Source organism: Coregonus lavaretus (genome assembly GCF_964263955.1).
Source record: "Coregonus lavaretus genome assembly, chromosome: 2".
Classification (NCBI taxonomy): Eukaryota; Metazoa; Chordata; class Actinopteri; order Salmoniformes; family Salmonidae; genus Coregonus; species Coregonus lavaretus.
This window is the reverse complement of record NC_139989.1, coordinates 8,409,426-8,424,793: the sequence shown is the minus strand read 5'-3', so window position 1 is coordinate 8,424,793 and position 15,368 is coordinate 8,409,426. Positions and strand designations below refer to the sequence as shown.

The following is a 15,368-nucleotide window of genomic DNA, read 5'->3' as shown; positions in this document are numbered from 1 at the left end:
GAGCGGATTGCTTAAGCTCCGGTGTGGAGCAGCTGACCGGTACCTGACCAGGCACCGGTGACCCAGGCACGGATTGTGCCGGACTGACGACGCACACCCCTGGCTTGGTGCGTGGAGCAGCAACGGGCCGGACCGGGCTGACGATGCGCACCCCTGGCTTGGTGCGTGGAGCAGGAACGGGCCGGACCGGGCTGACGATGCGCACCCCTGGCTTGGTGCGTGGAGCAGGAACGGGCCGGACCGGGCTGACGATGCGCACCCCTGGCTTGGTGCGTGGAGCAGCAACGGGCCGGACCGGGCTGACGATGCGCACCCCTGGCTTGGTGCGTGGAGCCGGAACGGGCCGTACCGGGCTGACGATGCGCACCCCTGGCTTGGTGCGTGGAGCAGGAACGGGCCGGACCGGGCTGGCGACGCGCACCGTAGGTTTGGTGCGAGTGGCAGGAACAGGCCGGGCCGGGCTGGCGACGCGCACCGTAGGTTTGGTGCGAGTGGCAGGAACAGGCCGGGCCGGGCTGGCGACGCGCACCGTAGGTTTGGTGCGAGTGGCAGGAACAGGCCGGGCCGGGCTGGCGACGCGCACCGTAGGTTTGGTGCGAGTGGCAGGAACAGGCCGGGCCGGGCTGGCGACGCGCACCGTAGGCTTGGTGCGAGTGGCAGGAACAGGCCGGGCCGGGCTGGCGACGCGCACCGTAGGCTTGGTGCGAGTGGCAGGAACAGGCCGGGCCGGGCTGGCGACGCGCACCATTAGCTTGGTGCGGGGAGCAGGAACAGGCCGGGCCGGGCTGGCGACGCGCACCATTAGCTTGGTGCGGGGAGCAGGAACAGGCCGGGCCGGGCTGGCGACGCGCACCATTAGCTTGGTGCGGGGAGCAGGAACAGGCCGGGCCGGGCTGGCGACGCGCACCGTAGGCTTGGTGCGAGGGGCAGGAACAGGCCGGGCCGGGCTGGCGACGCGCACCATTAGGTTGGTGCGGGGAGCAGGAACAGGCCGGGCCGGGCTGGCGACGCGCACCGTAGGCTTGGTGCGAGGGGCAGGAACAGGCCGGGCTGGCGACGCGCACCATCAACTTAGTGCGGGGAGCAGGTACGGGCCGGACCGGACTGGTGACGCACACCACTTGCTTGGTGTGAGGAGCGGGACTGGGTTTCGTCATAACCCTCCGCTCCCTCAGCTGCCTACACAGTTCCTCTCGCCGTGCCTCTACTCTCACCTTCTCCCTTATCGCCTCCAGTAGCTCCACCCTCTGAACCACTAATTCCTGCTCCCTCTGGACCAATAGCCCCCTTAACCTGGTGGCCTCCTCACCTAACCTCCTAATACGCCCTGTAGCTGCCTCCTGCTGCCCCGTCGCCCATGCCGTGTGCCCCCCCCTAAAATTTCTTTGGGGTTGCCTCTCGTCCGTCCGACGACGACCCTGTTGACGCCGTTGCTCCTCTCTCCGTCGCGCCTCCACCATTTCCTTCCATGGACGGCGATCCATCCCGGCCTGGATTTCCTCCCAGGTCCAGGACCCCTGCCCGTCCAATATCTGTTCCCACGTCCAGGCTGCCTGCTCCTGGACACGCTGCTTGGTCCTGGTATGGTGGGATCTTCTGTCACGATCGTTGAACGGAGTAGACCAAGGCGCAGCGTTGAAGGCAAACATACTTTATTATCCAAAGTGATAACACGAACAAAACAATAAATGAATAACGTGACGTCCTAGGTTAAACAACCAACACGGAACAAACCAAAAGGAACAAGATCCCACAACACCTGTGGGAAAACAGCCTGTCTAAATATGGCTCCCAATCAGAGACAACCAGCAACAGCTGACACTCGTTGCCTCTGATTGGGAACCACTCTGGCCAACATAGAAATACAATACTAGACTGTGAACATAGAACAAAAACACAATGAATCTACACACCCTGGCTCAACATATAGAGTCCCCAGAGCCAGGGTGTGACACTATGACAGACAAAATGAGATTTTTTTTCTCCTGAAAATCACATTGTAGGATTTTTTATGAATTTATTTGCAAATTATGGTGGAAAATAAGTATTTGGTCAATAACAAAAGTTTCTCAATACTTTGTTATATACCATTTGTTGGCAATGACACAGGTCATTGCATGGAGCCCCAGATCGAGGGAGATTATCAGTGGTCTTGTATGTCTTCCATTTCCTAATAATTGCTCCCACAGTTGATTTCTTCAAACCAAGCTGCTTACCTATTGCAGATTCAGTCTTCCCAGCCTGGTGCAGGTCTACAATTTTGTTTCTGGTGTCCTTTGACAGCTCTTTGGTCTTGGCCATAGTGGAGTTTGGAGTGTGACTGTTTGAGGTTGTGGACAGGTGTCTTTTATACTGATAACAAGTTCAAACAGGTGCCATTAATACAGGTAACGAGTGGAGGACAGAGGAGCCTCTTAAAGAAGAAGTTACAGGTCTGTGAGAGCCAGAAATCTTGCTTGTTTGTAGGTGACCAAATACTTATTTTCCACCATAATTTGCAAATAAATTCATTAAAAATCCTACAATGTGATTTTCTGGATTTTTTTCTTCTCAACTTGTCTGTCATATAGTTGACGTGTACCTATGATGAAAATTACAGGCCTCTCTCATCTTTTTAAGTGGGAGAACTTGCACAATTGGTGGCTGACTAAATACTTTTTTTCCCCACTGTATGTTGTCATCCACTGCTGACAATGAATAACATAGGATTCTAGTCCTACACTCCCATATGGATCTTCGGTTAAATGTGTAAGACACGTTAATAATTCATAGTAATCTAACCAAGCAGCAGAGATGAAGGTTTTCCAATCAAATAGAGATAGCTGAACCAGCATATACACTACCGGTCAAAAGTTTTAGAACACCTACTCATTCAAGGGATATTCTTAATTTTTACTATTTTCTACGTTGTAGATGAATAGTGAAGACATGAAAACTATGAAATAACACATATGGAATCATGTAGTAACCAAAAAAGTAGGCACCCTTTGCCTTGATGGCAGCTTTGCACACTCTTGGCATTCTCTCAACCAGATTCACATGGAATACTTTTCCAACAGTCTTGAAGGAGTTCCCACATATGCTGAGCACTTGTTGGCTGCTTTTCCTTCACTCTGCGATCCGACTCATCCCAAACCATCTCAATTTGGTTGAGGTCGAGGGATTGTGGAGGCCAGGTCATCTGATGCAGCACTCCATCACTCTCCTTCTTGGTAAAATAGCCCTTACACAGCCTGGAGGCGTGTTGGGTCATTGTCCTGTTGAAAAACAAATGATAGTCCCACTAAGCCCAAACCGGATGGGATGGCATTTCGCTGCAGAATGCTGTGGTAGCCATGCTGGTTAAGTGTGCCTTGAATTTTAATTAAATCACAGACAGTGTTACCAGCAAAGCACCCCCACACCATAACACCTCCTCCTCCATGCTTTATGATGGGAAATACACATGCAGATATCATCCGTTCACCCACACCACGACTCACAAAGACACGCCGGTTGGAACCAAAAATCTCCAATTTGGACTCCAGACCAAAGGACACATTTCCACCCATCTAATGTTCATTGCTCTGTGAAGCATTTATTTGGGCTGCAATTTCTGAGGCTGGTAACTCTAATGAACTTATCCTCTGCAGCAGAGGTAACTCTGGGTCTTCCATTCCTGTGGCGGTCCGCATGAGAGCCAGTTTCATCATAGCGCTTGATGGTTTTTGCGACTGCACTTGAAGAAACTTTCAAAGTTCTTGAAATGTTCCGTATTGACTGACCTTCATGTCTTAAAGTAATGATGGACTGTCGTTTCTCTTTACTTATTTGAGCTGTTCTTGCCATAATATGGACTTGGTCTTTTACCAAATAGGGCTATCTTCTGTATACCCCCCCCCCCCTACCTTGTCACAACACAACTGATTGGCTGAAATGCATTAGGACGGAAAGAAATTCCACAAATTAACTTTTAAGAAGGCATACCTGTTAATTGAAATACATTCCAGGTGACTACCTCATGAAGCTGGTTGAGAGAATGCCAAGAGTGTGCAAAGCTGTAATCAAGGCAAAGGGTGGCTATTTGAAGAATCTCAAATATAGAATATATTTGTATTTGTTTAACACTTTTTTGGTTACTACATGATTCCATATGTGTTATTTCATAGTTTTGATGTCTTCACTTTTTTTCTACGATGTAGAAAATAGTAAAAATAAAGACAAACCCTTGAATTAGTAGGTGTTCTAAAACTTTTGACCGGTAGTGTATACAGTATGTAGTGTGATTGATATCCTGGCTACCTACCACAGTAGTCTTAGTATCCACAGGGCTGTGATTGATATCCTGGCTACCTACCACAGTAGTCTTAGTATCCACAGGGCTGTGATTGATCTCCTCCTCAATGCTACTGCCTGCAGCCATGGCTCTCTCATCCTCTTTGCTCTACATGAATAGAAAATAAAAACAAGACATAAACAAACAGCCCGGCATGAATGAACTAGAATGGAAAGTAGCTTTGAGGCGTGTGCATGTGGGCTGCATCCTATTACTGATATCATTACTCATTCTGTTTGATAAGAGTGTGTGTGATATGAGATTTCCATAAAACATGGCACAACAGCGTGTAACTATGGGACTTAAGTATCTCCCCAAACAAACTCACACTCTGAGGTTCATAACAGAGATATTGGTCTGGATGAATGAGAACATTCTCTGCAGACACATTCCCTCTTCTTCCAGTAGCTCACAAATAAAGAATTAATCAAGGTTGCAAGACTTGGATGAGGGGTGAATTGGCTCCTTTCCACACTTACTTTAATCACAAATAAATACTGGCAGAAATATGCTATCGTCGCTGCTACATGAATGAATAAAAAAATCTCCTTTCCCTGGTTACATCATCATTGCCATTCTCCCGACTGCTTGATGTTTACACACGCACGCACGCACGCGCACACACACACACGCGCGCGCGCGCACACACACACACACACACACACACACACACACACACACACACACACACACACACACACACACACACACACACACACACACACACACACACACACACACACACACACACACACACACACACACACACACACACACACACACACACACACTGCATGCAGAGGGGTGGGGGTTTCTTCTCCCTTTTGAAGTCCCTGCATGCTTTTCCATAGCAATAGGGGGGGAAATTATTTTAGCCCTGCTAAAATGGTTAGTCGAGGAGGATGCTTGCTTCCTTGAGTCTCTCTTTCCCACCTCCGTTTGGCAAGGTTACAGCACAAGGATGTATTACTCATTCACAGGCCAGGCTGCTAAAAATCAATCGAGCCCTATACTGATGTCACCCTGGTACTTTCAACGAGCGCTCCTTGTATCTACTTTTAGCTTCAATGGTTGGATATTGTAGCCTACACTTTTTGGCTGCATCAAGGAGCTCCATTGGAATCACTTCCTTTTATAGTGGCTTAACTTCCATTGAAAAACAGGTTGATGCTTGGTAGCTACTTGAAAATGTCACTGGAGAAGGAAGGGTATAGATGTCACATGTTATAATGAGGCAGCGGTTCTTTCGTAACATTTGTCCCTCTATCTACAGTAGCGGGGTGTTAAGCACCCTCCTCCACCTGTATGAATTATTGAGTAGCTTTTCAAGGAGACACGGTAGAGTCCCCAGTCTCCTGAGACATGACAAGGAGAGGAGGGATCTCATTAATCTCTTTCCCCCTAAACAACCTGTGCTCACACTCTAGCAGACACATCTCAACCTTCTCACACTCTAGCAGACACATCTCAACCTTCTCACACTCTAGCAGACACATCTCAACCTTCTCACACTCTAGCAGACACATCTCAACCTTCTCACACTCAAGCAGACACATCTCAACTTTCTCACACTCTAGCAGACACATCTCAACCTTCTCACACTCCAACAGACACATCTCAACCTTCTCACACTCTAGCAGACACATCTCAACCTTCTCACACTGCAGCAGACACATCTCAACCTTCTCACACTCCTGCAGACACATCTCTTAACTTCTCACACTGCAGCAGACACATCTCAACCTTCAAATCATGTCCTATCAAAAGCAAGGATGTTATTTATCTTTATGTCAGGATAGTAGTGTCTGTACATCCATTAGTTTAAAAAAAACTTGATTCAGCGTATCAAGGAGCTAAGGAGCAGCTGATTAGTAGAATCAGGTGTGTTATTGCAAGGTTGGAACAAAAGGCAGCATAATGGCCACCGATGGATTACATGTTACCAGATTTGTAATTTTACGTGTTTTCACCCACTGAGGTTCTACTAAATGTTTTATTAAAACACAGGGGTCTCTAAACACTATATGGATGTCCCCCCCCCCCCCTCTATTCTGTCCCTCTCCGATTTGAAAGTGAACTTACCGGTACTTCATCGAGCTCCAGTGGTTCGATCATAGGGGCTTCGTCGAGACGCGGCGAGCGCAGGGGGGACGAGGATAGTCTCTTCTCCCACTCGGTGAGGCCGGCCGTGTCTGCACACATCTCCAGGAACGACCTCTTGAGCTCGCTGATGTTGGTTGCGTGTTTCAACAGCTCCTCCGGTGTGCCCACTGTGTCCTGAGGAACAGAAAGAGAAGAATAAGTCATTTGACTGATGCTACTGCTAATTCTAGAGTTTAAATGTTAAATGTGTATGGATATCAATTTAACATAGTAGTGTTGTGTCGTCTTCTTTAAGGCTGTTTAACATTTACAGTATGTCCATGTTTTGAACAATACTGAAAATAACATTCTATTGAAAAAATCATGCTACTGGACGCTAATCAGCAAGCTACAAACCAATCCTTTAAAAACAAAATGAGGTAGTGAATGAGTTCTGCAATGCAAATGCAATAGAAAATCAACGGTGTATTGTGAGACTCCTCCACTTGCAAATTACGGTTCTGAATCTTTGTGAGTGCCGCTTGTGTGCTGCTACTGAAGTAGCATGCCTAAGTATCGTCTTGGTGACAGATTGACAAATATAATATCCATTAATTTCATGTATGTTTATATTATATTCACAGGTGAAGTGTAATGAGCTGAATATACGGTATAATATCATAATCTAGCCGAAACAGGCAGAACATGCATTCAAAAGAACACTGCAATGCATTTGCCACTCTTGTGTACTTATGAATTATCCACATTTTGTGGTGAATCATAAATGTCTCACATTGACATCAATGCATGAACAAATACAATTTTGACTGAAGTGAAAGTTAGGATTCAACTCTTTGTAAAGAAATATTAATAGACATCAATTGAACCTTAATTCATCTTATTCTCTATTTATAAGCAATAACTCCCAATCTAGCATCTCATGTTAATGTATTACAGCAAAAAACGAAATCACCCCAAAACACTCTGTGCTTACTAAGTATGTTAGCTAGTGAATCAACATTGGACAGTTCAAAACAATATGTTATTATGGTCAAAATGGGAAATCCACTGTTACTGTCCAAACCTAGTCCTTGACCAAAACGTCACCAATCACCATGCACTAGACTGGCGTTCCATACTGTACCAACCTCTAACATCAGCACACTATGTCTGACAAACACATTCTCTCCCTTTATTCGCCTTATGAAACTGTTCTGGAAAGGAAATGACAGTAATTTAGATGTTATTGCATATAAAATCCATATCTCCTCATAGATTGCAGGTCTTGATTGTGGAGCCTACAGTGATTTTGAATCCCGGGTTCACAGGTTGTGGATGAAATGGTCGTTTGACGAGCTGTGGATGAAATGAGTGTTAAGGCACCATACACTAGTTAGTATACCTGTGTCTTTAACTCAGACTCATCCTCTTGGTCCGACTGGCAGCATGGGAAGCACAGAGAGGGAATTTGATTTCAAAACAGGAATATAACACAACAGGTTATAGCTTATAAGAGAAACTATCAAATAACAATGCATTGAATGGATAATCAGACAATCCGATATTGTTGAAATAGAAATGTGAAACTAAAGAACGTAAGACTTCTACAAGAAGAGATGAGAGTTGAGGTGACTAGTGACTACCCATGTTACAAACCTCAGTGGCTGTCAGTTCGCCATCGACCCCAGTGTCTGTCAGTTCAGTCTGTTTAGTAGTAACACAACAATAGAACATCCAATGGAAAAGCGTGAGGAGAAAGAGAACTGTGGTTGTTAGGGTTGAATGTAGGATTACCCAGATCTCATATTTACCCAAACATTAGCCATTAGCAAAGAGGTTCAACAAAGTAGTGACGATAAACCATTTTCGGGGTAAAAAACAACAGGAAATGCATTAAAACATATTCAGACGACCTATTACCTAGGAGAAGAGTTCTTAGTAGAGTCATAATGTTTATTGTGAAAGGGCAAACTGTTAACTGTAATTGAATTTGTGAGGAAAATTGATAAGGCGGGAGAGCAACCTCAAACTGGTGGAGTCATCTGTAATATATTTTAATGAAATGATGTTGACATATAGTAACTATAGACATTACATCTGCCAAAGTTTATTCAGTTTTAGCTCCTCGTCATCAATATGCACAACGAATGAACAGCACATCTAAACAAGCCCTTTTAATTTCTACATTTGAAATAGTCTGGCCCTGCCTGTCTCTGAGTCTTCTGGCACTGATCTGAAGTTGCCCTTCGGCCAGAGTAGAGACGGTTCAGGTTCGGGGACTCGGAGTTATCCATTAGTGAGTTATCATGGCCCTGCCTACCTGATAGAGAGCGTGGCAGAGCATAAAAGCACAGGACGCCATTCCTAAACAATGAGATATGTGCTGCTTCACTACCTTAGAAAACTGATGGCCACCTGGCTCTAGTCTGTCTGACAGAATAGCTCTGGCTGGCACTAGCTAGGTTACACTCTGGGCTCCGGCATTAAACAGCTTTCATTTTCAGAGTGGAATCTGGGCACTCAGAGGAATTTGTTTGAATGTATTATAGAGAGAGCTCAGGGGTGGACTGAGGACAGAGATAATTGATTGGGTGTGGAGAACTATACCTTGGTGTCATGTCGAATGGGAGAGGTTGGACTTGGCTGAGAGATCTCGGTGGCTATTGTGGTCTCGTCCTCCTCCTCCAGCTCCACCTCCACCTGCACCTCTACTTCCACCTCTTCCTCCGCCCTCCTCTCCTCCACCTTTTTCTCCGGTGTCACCGTGGTGATGAGGTCGCTCACGGCAATGCCCTTCGCCCTTCCGTATAGGTCCGAGCCCATCTCTGAAGCATGCACATAGATGCACATGCACGCACACGCACGCACACAGGCGCGCACATACCCACACACACATACACACACACACACACATCATTTTCCATTAAGGAATCATCATTTTCCTCTAACTGAGACAATATTGCAGGTTTGCAGGTTGGAGGGTGAATGTAATATGCTGCAGGTTGTATCAGCATAGTCATCACAACCATAGAAGATAAACCTAAAAACACGCATTAAATCCCATTCCCATTGATAATAACAATATTATTATCAACGTCAGAGCCTTTCTTTCAGATATTAGCCTTGATCTGTAATTAAAGCCAATACTCCATAATCATTATGTGGTTTGAAATGAGAAGCTCATAGCATCTCATAAGCAGTATTATATATTAAAATCGATATCATCAAGGGTTTCAGTCACAACAGTAAGCACCTAACAAAATACCATGCTCCAGATTTATGAGAAAAGGCACACAATAAAAACCAATTGCTATCAGTTTCCATGCTGAGGTTTTTATGCTAGGGTGACTACCCTCATCATCAATTTTCAATTTACAATAGACAGCAATCCCTGATAACCAGTCTTTTTCAGCTCCTCTATGTGCCGGCCTTACAAACATTCTCTAACTGACTGCAGCTGCTGAATTCCTCCCATTGACTGATAATGAAAGGCTCAAACCGCATGCACTTAAATACCAACATAAAAACTACCGTGTCAGAACCTAAACGAGAAAGGGGGGAAAAAATATGCAGTTGGCCGATGATATGGTATTGGGTGTGCTGGTGAAAAAGATCATATTTCATCATTGCTATGAGTCAGTTCAGACAGATCATGCACTGCATCCCTGCCGTGAACCCAAACAAAGCTAATAAGCTGTGTTCTATCATTCAGGGCAGAAAAACACATATCTTAACCAAAGAGTACTTGATGTTTTTTTTTTTTTTTTTTTTCACCTTTATTTAACCAGGTAAGCCAGTTGAGAACAAGTTCTCATTTACAACTGCGACCTGGCCAAGATAAAGCAAAGCAGTGCGATAAAAACAACAACACAGAGTATCTAGGTTAACTTGTACCATCTCCTACGTCAGTGACGGCACAAAAAGCACTCTGACTCAATGTAACGAGCTGGGAGAATGAGCGAGCGATTGCTGAGTCTCTTTATAGATCCAGGCCACATAACCCATTAGCGGCCAAGCTAACACAACAAGGCTGGGATTGTTTCTCCATTTTCTTTTCAAACAAACAACTAGAAGAGAACAGCTGTGAAGGGAGGGCCATGGTACGTTCACATGCTAGGCGGGGAGTCCCCCAATCAGCATGGGAGCATGCAGCGCAAGCCTGATCAGCACCGAGGGGTGTCTGTAACCAGGGCCCAAAATACAAAACAAAATGGCTACCGTCGAAAAAAGGAAAAGGAAAGAAGCAGAGATGGGATCATTAACTAGCAGGCATAGCTAGCTCAGGGGCTACATCTACTGTTAGCACGTACATAGAGACACAGTGCATAATATCTACCTGTTGGTTTAGTGCCGTTTAAACTAGCAGGTGGTTTAATTCTCGGTGATACAGTTTTTTGGGGTGTACTCCTTTTGGGTGAACTCCTATTGGGTGAACTCCTTTTGGGTGTACTCTGCGGAGCTGAGGAGGATTGCATAGAAATTCAATATTACGGTGGAAGATTCAACATTAACATGACACATAATATTATTCAAAGCTGAGCATTAGGTAGTCAGCTGATCACTTGGGAGAAAGAGGGAGAGAATATTGTTGGTTTATATAATAATTTTGTAGACTATGGATTTGAATACATGAATGTTAAAGAATGTGTAAGTTGTCTGGTTCACAGTGTTATTGAAAGCCTCTGTTCAGACTAAGACACTGAATGGATACACTTTCTGATGGGATGAGAACAGACAGTCAACTTTCTCCCATCAATGAAGAGTTGAGACAGAAAAATCAATGTTGCCTTTTCGGTCCAATGATACTGATCTAATATGGGCCCCAGGGTGGCTCATATTCAATTGATATCACAGCCAATTGGACGAGTCTCTCTTTCACGTCAGTTAGCTAGTGAAATTCAGCCAAAAAAGCTCTTCACCCCTAAATGAGACAGCAACATTTGCATTCAAACAGACAGATTTTTGCCACAGCTCAGATATGACATGGGGGGGGGGGTGGCATAAATAAAATAAAAAAACGAATTAATTTTTTTCAGTGAACGGGGGAGAACAAAAGCAGAGGGTGCATCGTCAAGCGAAGATGACAAAACAACACAATGGGGCGCCTGGTAAATCCCTGTGGCGATAATAAATAAACTATCTTTTCGATTCCCTCTTCATACACAGCCGTCGTCACTACGTGCCATTTAACTGCGGCTTCCTCTGTGAGCTGGCTTGAAAAATAAAGGACATTTCCCTTGGTCTGGGACTGGTTGATAAAGACAGGGGAGTGAGGGACGGCACTGGGTGCTTTCAGGGGATAAAAAGGCATTGTGAGTGCAGAGCGGCGAGGATAACAATGGCTACAAACTGTAATTAGTCTGAGCGGCGTAGTGAGGCTTTAGAGACTTCATAGCATGGCTGCTTAGGGAGGTTCTCTTAAGCTTTCATTTAGACTAGGAAATGTTGAAGCTGACAAGCAAGCGACCACTTTCAAGACAAACGGCGACCAAAATGGCTCTGTGGAGAATATCAACTATCGTTCTAGGGATATTCAAAGGAAAGTATTGCCTATTCACGCCAGTGACACTTGTAAGCCAATGACAGGTCTAGGAGGACTTGAGTGAATGTCAATGGTTTTGAAGACCAAATCAAGTGTGATTGATTGACAGATGTCACAAGGTGTGCAGTGGTATGACCATTATGACAGATGGGTGCATTGATTGATTGGTGCCTGAGATGCATGTAAAAACATCTCTGGATACTGTAAATCCCTCTGACTTGAACAGCTTAGAAACAAATACTTCAGAAAAGTGTGGACATGAACACTGAGGACAAGGGCAACATATGATTTTCATAAGTGTGACGATTTAGGTTTGGTTGTTTAATAATGTCCTGTAGCTTGCTTTGTCCTGTAGTATGCTTTCAGGCTAACTTCCCCAACACAAACTCTATGGGGAGAAATGTGATACAATCCTCCTTCATTCCTAACCGCTTCAAAGAAAAAGGTTGACGGGACTACGAACCTCCGTCCAGGCTGCGCGACATGATGTAGCGCTTGCTGGTGGAGCGCTCAAAGCGGGGCGCCGGGCGGACGATCTGGGAGCTCGCTCGTCGCGTCTGGGCCTGGGTTCTTCCGCTGTAGCGGAACTTAGAACCCAGGTTTAGGAACTTCTTGGGGGGAGTTTCTGGAGACACCAACCTAGAGGACAGAGAGGAATGGTGTTTAGGAACTTCTTGGGGTGAGTTTCTGTAGACACCAACCTAGAGGACAGAGAGGAATGGTGAGGGCAGAGAACAAAGAGGAGACATTAATCTACCTAGAGGTCAAGAAAGACACACTATTACAGCAGGGATGGGCAAATGGTCCTGGAGGGAAGCAGGGTGTGCAGGCTTTTGTTCCAACCCAGCATGAAGTTAACCAAGACAATGTACAATAACTATGGATTTACATCCAAAACCCTCCACTGAAATGGCAGATGTCTACACATTGATGTGATGGCCCAGGTCTCACCTGAAAAAGGTGTGATGCTCCACGCAAACCTTCCATAATCTCTTGGCCGCCCTATGGTTGGGGAGCTTGAACCCGATTGTGCTTTCAAACTGCTCAAACTGACGACAAAACATACAGAAAGAATACACACACGAGTCATTCAATGTCAGGGATGGTCGGGGGGGCCGGAACATAATTACAAATGATTTCTAGACTGCAAATTGACCGCAAGAAGCCCAAACAGATATAATGTTAGACTAAAACATAATAATTTCAAACCTTCCATACATTTGTATACGACCATGTGTCTCTCTATTATGCGTGGGAATACTTAGGAATTGATTTCTTAAATTAAAATCACTTGGAGCTGATTTGCTGGTGTTTTTACAGTCTTTTATGTCCAACAATTAATTGCCTATTTATTTATTTAAATAAAACCACCCGTGGGCCAAACCAGTTGGGGAACCCTGTTCTATGTGATGCCATTCTATGTGATGTGCATACTACCTACATATATGAAACAGGATCGTGACATTTCTTTCATGTGACGTGCTTTCATGTCAGCAGGGCCATATGCTGACATGCTTACCTCTCCAGGGCGTAGTTTGATGTAGAAATTATTCCTTTTGTAGGAGATCTTGAGGACCTTGGGCCAGGCGAACCTGTTGATGCGCAAGCGGTCACGGTAGATCAGAAGACCACTGGAGCACACGCCCAACATGATCTCAACACCCTCGGAATCCTGGGAAAGAATGTTAGGAAGTATGGTTAACAACATGGCACTACTCAAACTAGACTCAGGGTTGCAAAATTCCTGAAACTTCCACAAAGTGGGATTTCTGAAAAACCTGGGAACTTTGGGAAAGTTTCTGGAATTTTGTTACTAGTCTCACATTGAGGTAGCCTAGGTGTCAAGTCAGTTTTGGTTTTAGTCAGCTCACCTATTGGTTGTTGTCCTTAGTTTACTGTCTGCAGGACTATTCAACTCCATGCCTGAAGGGCCAAAGGGCTCCTGGTTTTGATTACTACCTAGCAATTCATTGATTGATTGATTAATGTCATTTATTGGCCCAGAGAGTCCAGAAGTGTTTAGTTCCTCCTGGCGTGGAGTTATAATAACCCTGGTCTACAGTATGCCCATAGACTTATTCCTAATCTTTGCTAGACTCTACCAAACATAATAACGGCAGAGTAGTTGACTAATGCCAAAACAGATTGACAACCAGGCAAAAAAAGGTTTCTGATTGTTGAAAAAATATATGGTTGACATTATCCAGACACCACCACTTTCTCCTACAAAGAAGTGAGGCAGCCTGAGATGACTGGCGATACGGCAAGCCAAATACAATGCATTATTCAATGAAGGATTCAAATTAGCTTTCTAAAAAAAGGATAATTGAAATGAAAACATAATGAGAGCTGTCGTAATGTTGATGAACATATTTCATAAACTGTTGCCGAACCAAGAACTCAAGAGACAAGAAAATGACCTACATTACCGGAAACCAATTATTTATACTAAAATCACCTCTTTTCACAGCTCCTACTTTCACTAGTGATCTGTCTGGCTTTGTAGCCATGAGCAAGTACTGGGCTCGTTCTCAATTGTCTAAAAAGTCTGTCCACTCCTTGCCTTCTCTCCTTCATTGCACGCAGCTGAAAGAACTGAACAGGTGAAAGCCAGGCTAATGATGATCTTGCACCATATTGTTTTTACCTGTCACGTTCCAATCAGTGCAGACGAAGTTAAGGAGATGAGGGGAGGAAGCAATTGAGAGCCAATTTACAGAGCACAATGATGTACGTGTCTTAGCTATTTAAATGTAGTTTAGGGTAGTACCGAGCAAAGCTGAGGTATTTTCAGCTGTGGTGTACTATGAAATGTGCTCCTTTTTCCTGATCCATGGATGCTGAAGGTCTACAAGGCTGCAGTGGGCATTTTGTCTAAACATTCATTCATACACCTACGTACATCACCATATGATGGCATTGCAAGGACAGTGAATGTTAGGGTGATGGAGGAGTCTATCACTCATGAGGCGGAGTCTGTGACTACATTGACATCTATTCTGTCTAAAGTCAAATTCCATGTTCCAATGTCCACACTAGCATCCCACTTAGAATACATGCCTAATTGCTTCATTCAAGAGGCATGTTAATGTGGATATTGGATGTAGCCTAAATGTGGGGTTAAGATGGCGGATACTAGTCACATGACATCACAATGAGGAGGCCTTCCCCAAAAGGTCTTAAAGTCTGCAGATGAGCACAGTCGGGGTGTCACAGAGCAGATGGGGCGACAGAGGGGGGTCCACAACTCTGTGTGAGCGGGATATGAGCACTGTGGCTATGAGGGGAGTGCGGTCTACCATGGGGGGGGGGCGATGTCCTACACCTCACAACAGCCACCTAAGAAATTACAACTACAATCATCCACAATGTCAACTCGAAATTGTAGTGAGACAAACCCACAGCCCCAAACGATGAACACTAACAGTC

The 15,368-nt window shown here is 45.1% G+C and overlaps 1 protein-coding gene across 1 annotated transcript in view; it reads right to left on the bottom strand.

The window, feature by feature from the left end:
• Positions 1-15,368, bottom strand: part of LOC311102896 (band 4.1-like protein 3) — a 39,544-nt gene that overhangs the window by 13,949 nt on the left and 10,227 nt on the right. The window contains exons 8-17 of the mRNA XM_084144365.1: positions 13,459-13,611; positions 12,891-12,988; positions 12,403-12,578; positions 10,734-10,856; positions 9,005-9,222; positions 8,054-8,101; positions 7,800-7,835; positions 7,546-7,611; positions 6,398-6,592; positions 4,337-4,423 (exon numbers count right to left, since the gene is read on the bottom strand). Coding sequence (XP_084000491.1) covers positions 4,337-4,423; positions 6,398-6,592; positions 7,546-7,611; positions 7,800-7,835; positions 8,054-8,101; positions 9,005-9,222; positions 10,734-10,856; positions 12,403-12,578; positions 12,891-12,988; positions 13,459-13,611 — 1,200 coding nt within the window. The remainder of the gene's footprint in view (positions 1-4,336; positions 4,424-6,397; positions 6,593-7,545; positions 7,612-7,799; positions 7,836-8,053; positions 8,102-9,004; positions 9,223-10,733; positions 10,857-12,402; positions 12,579-12,890; positions 12,989-13,458; positions 13,612-15,368) is intronic.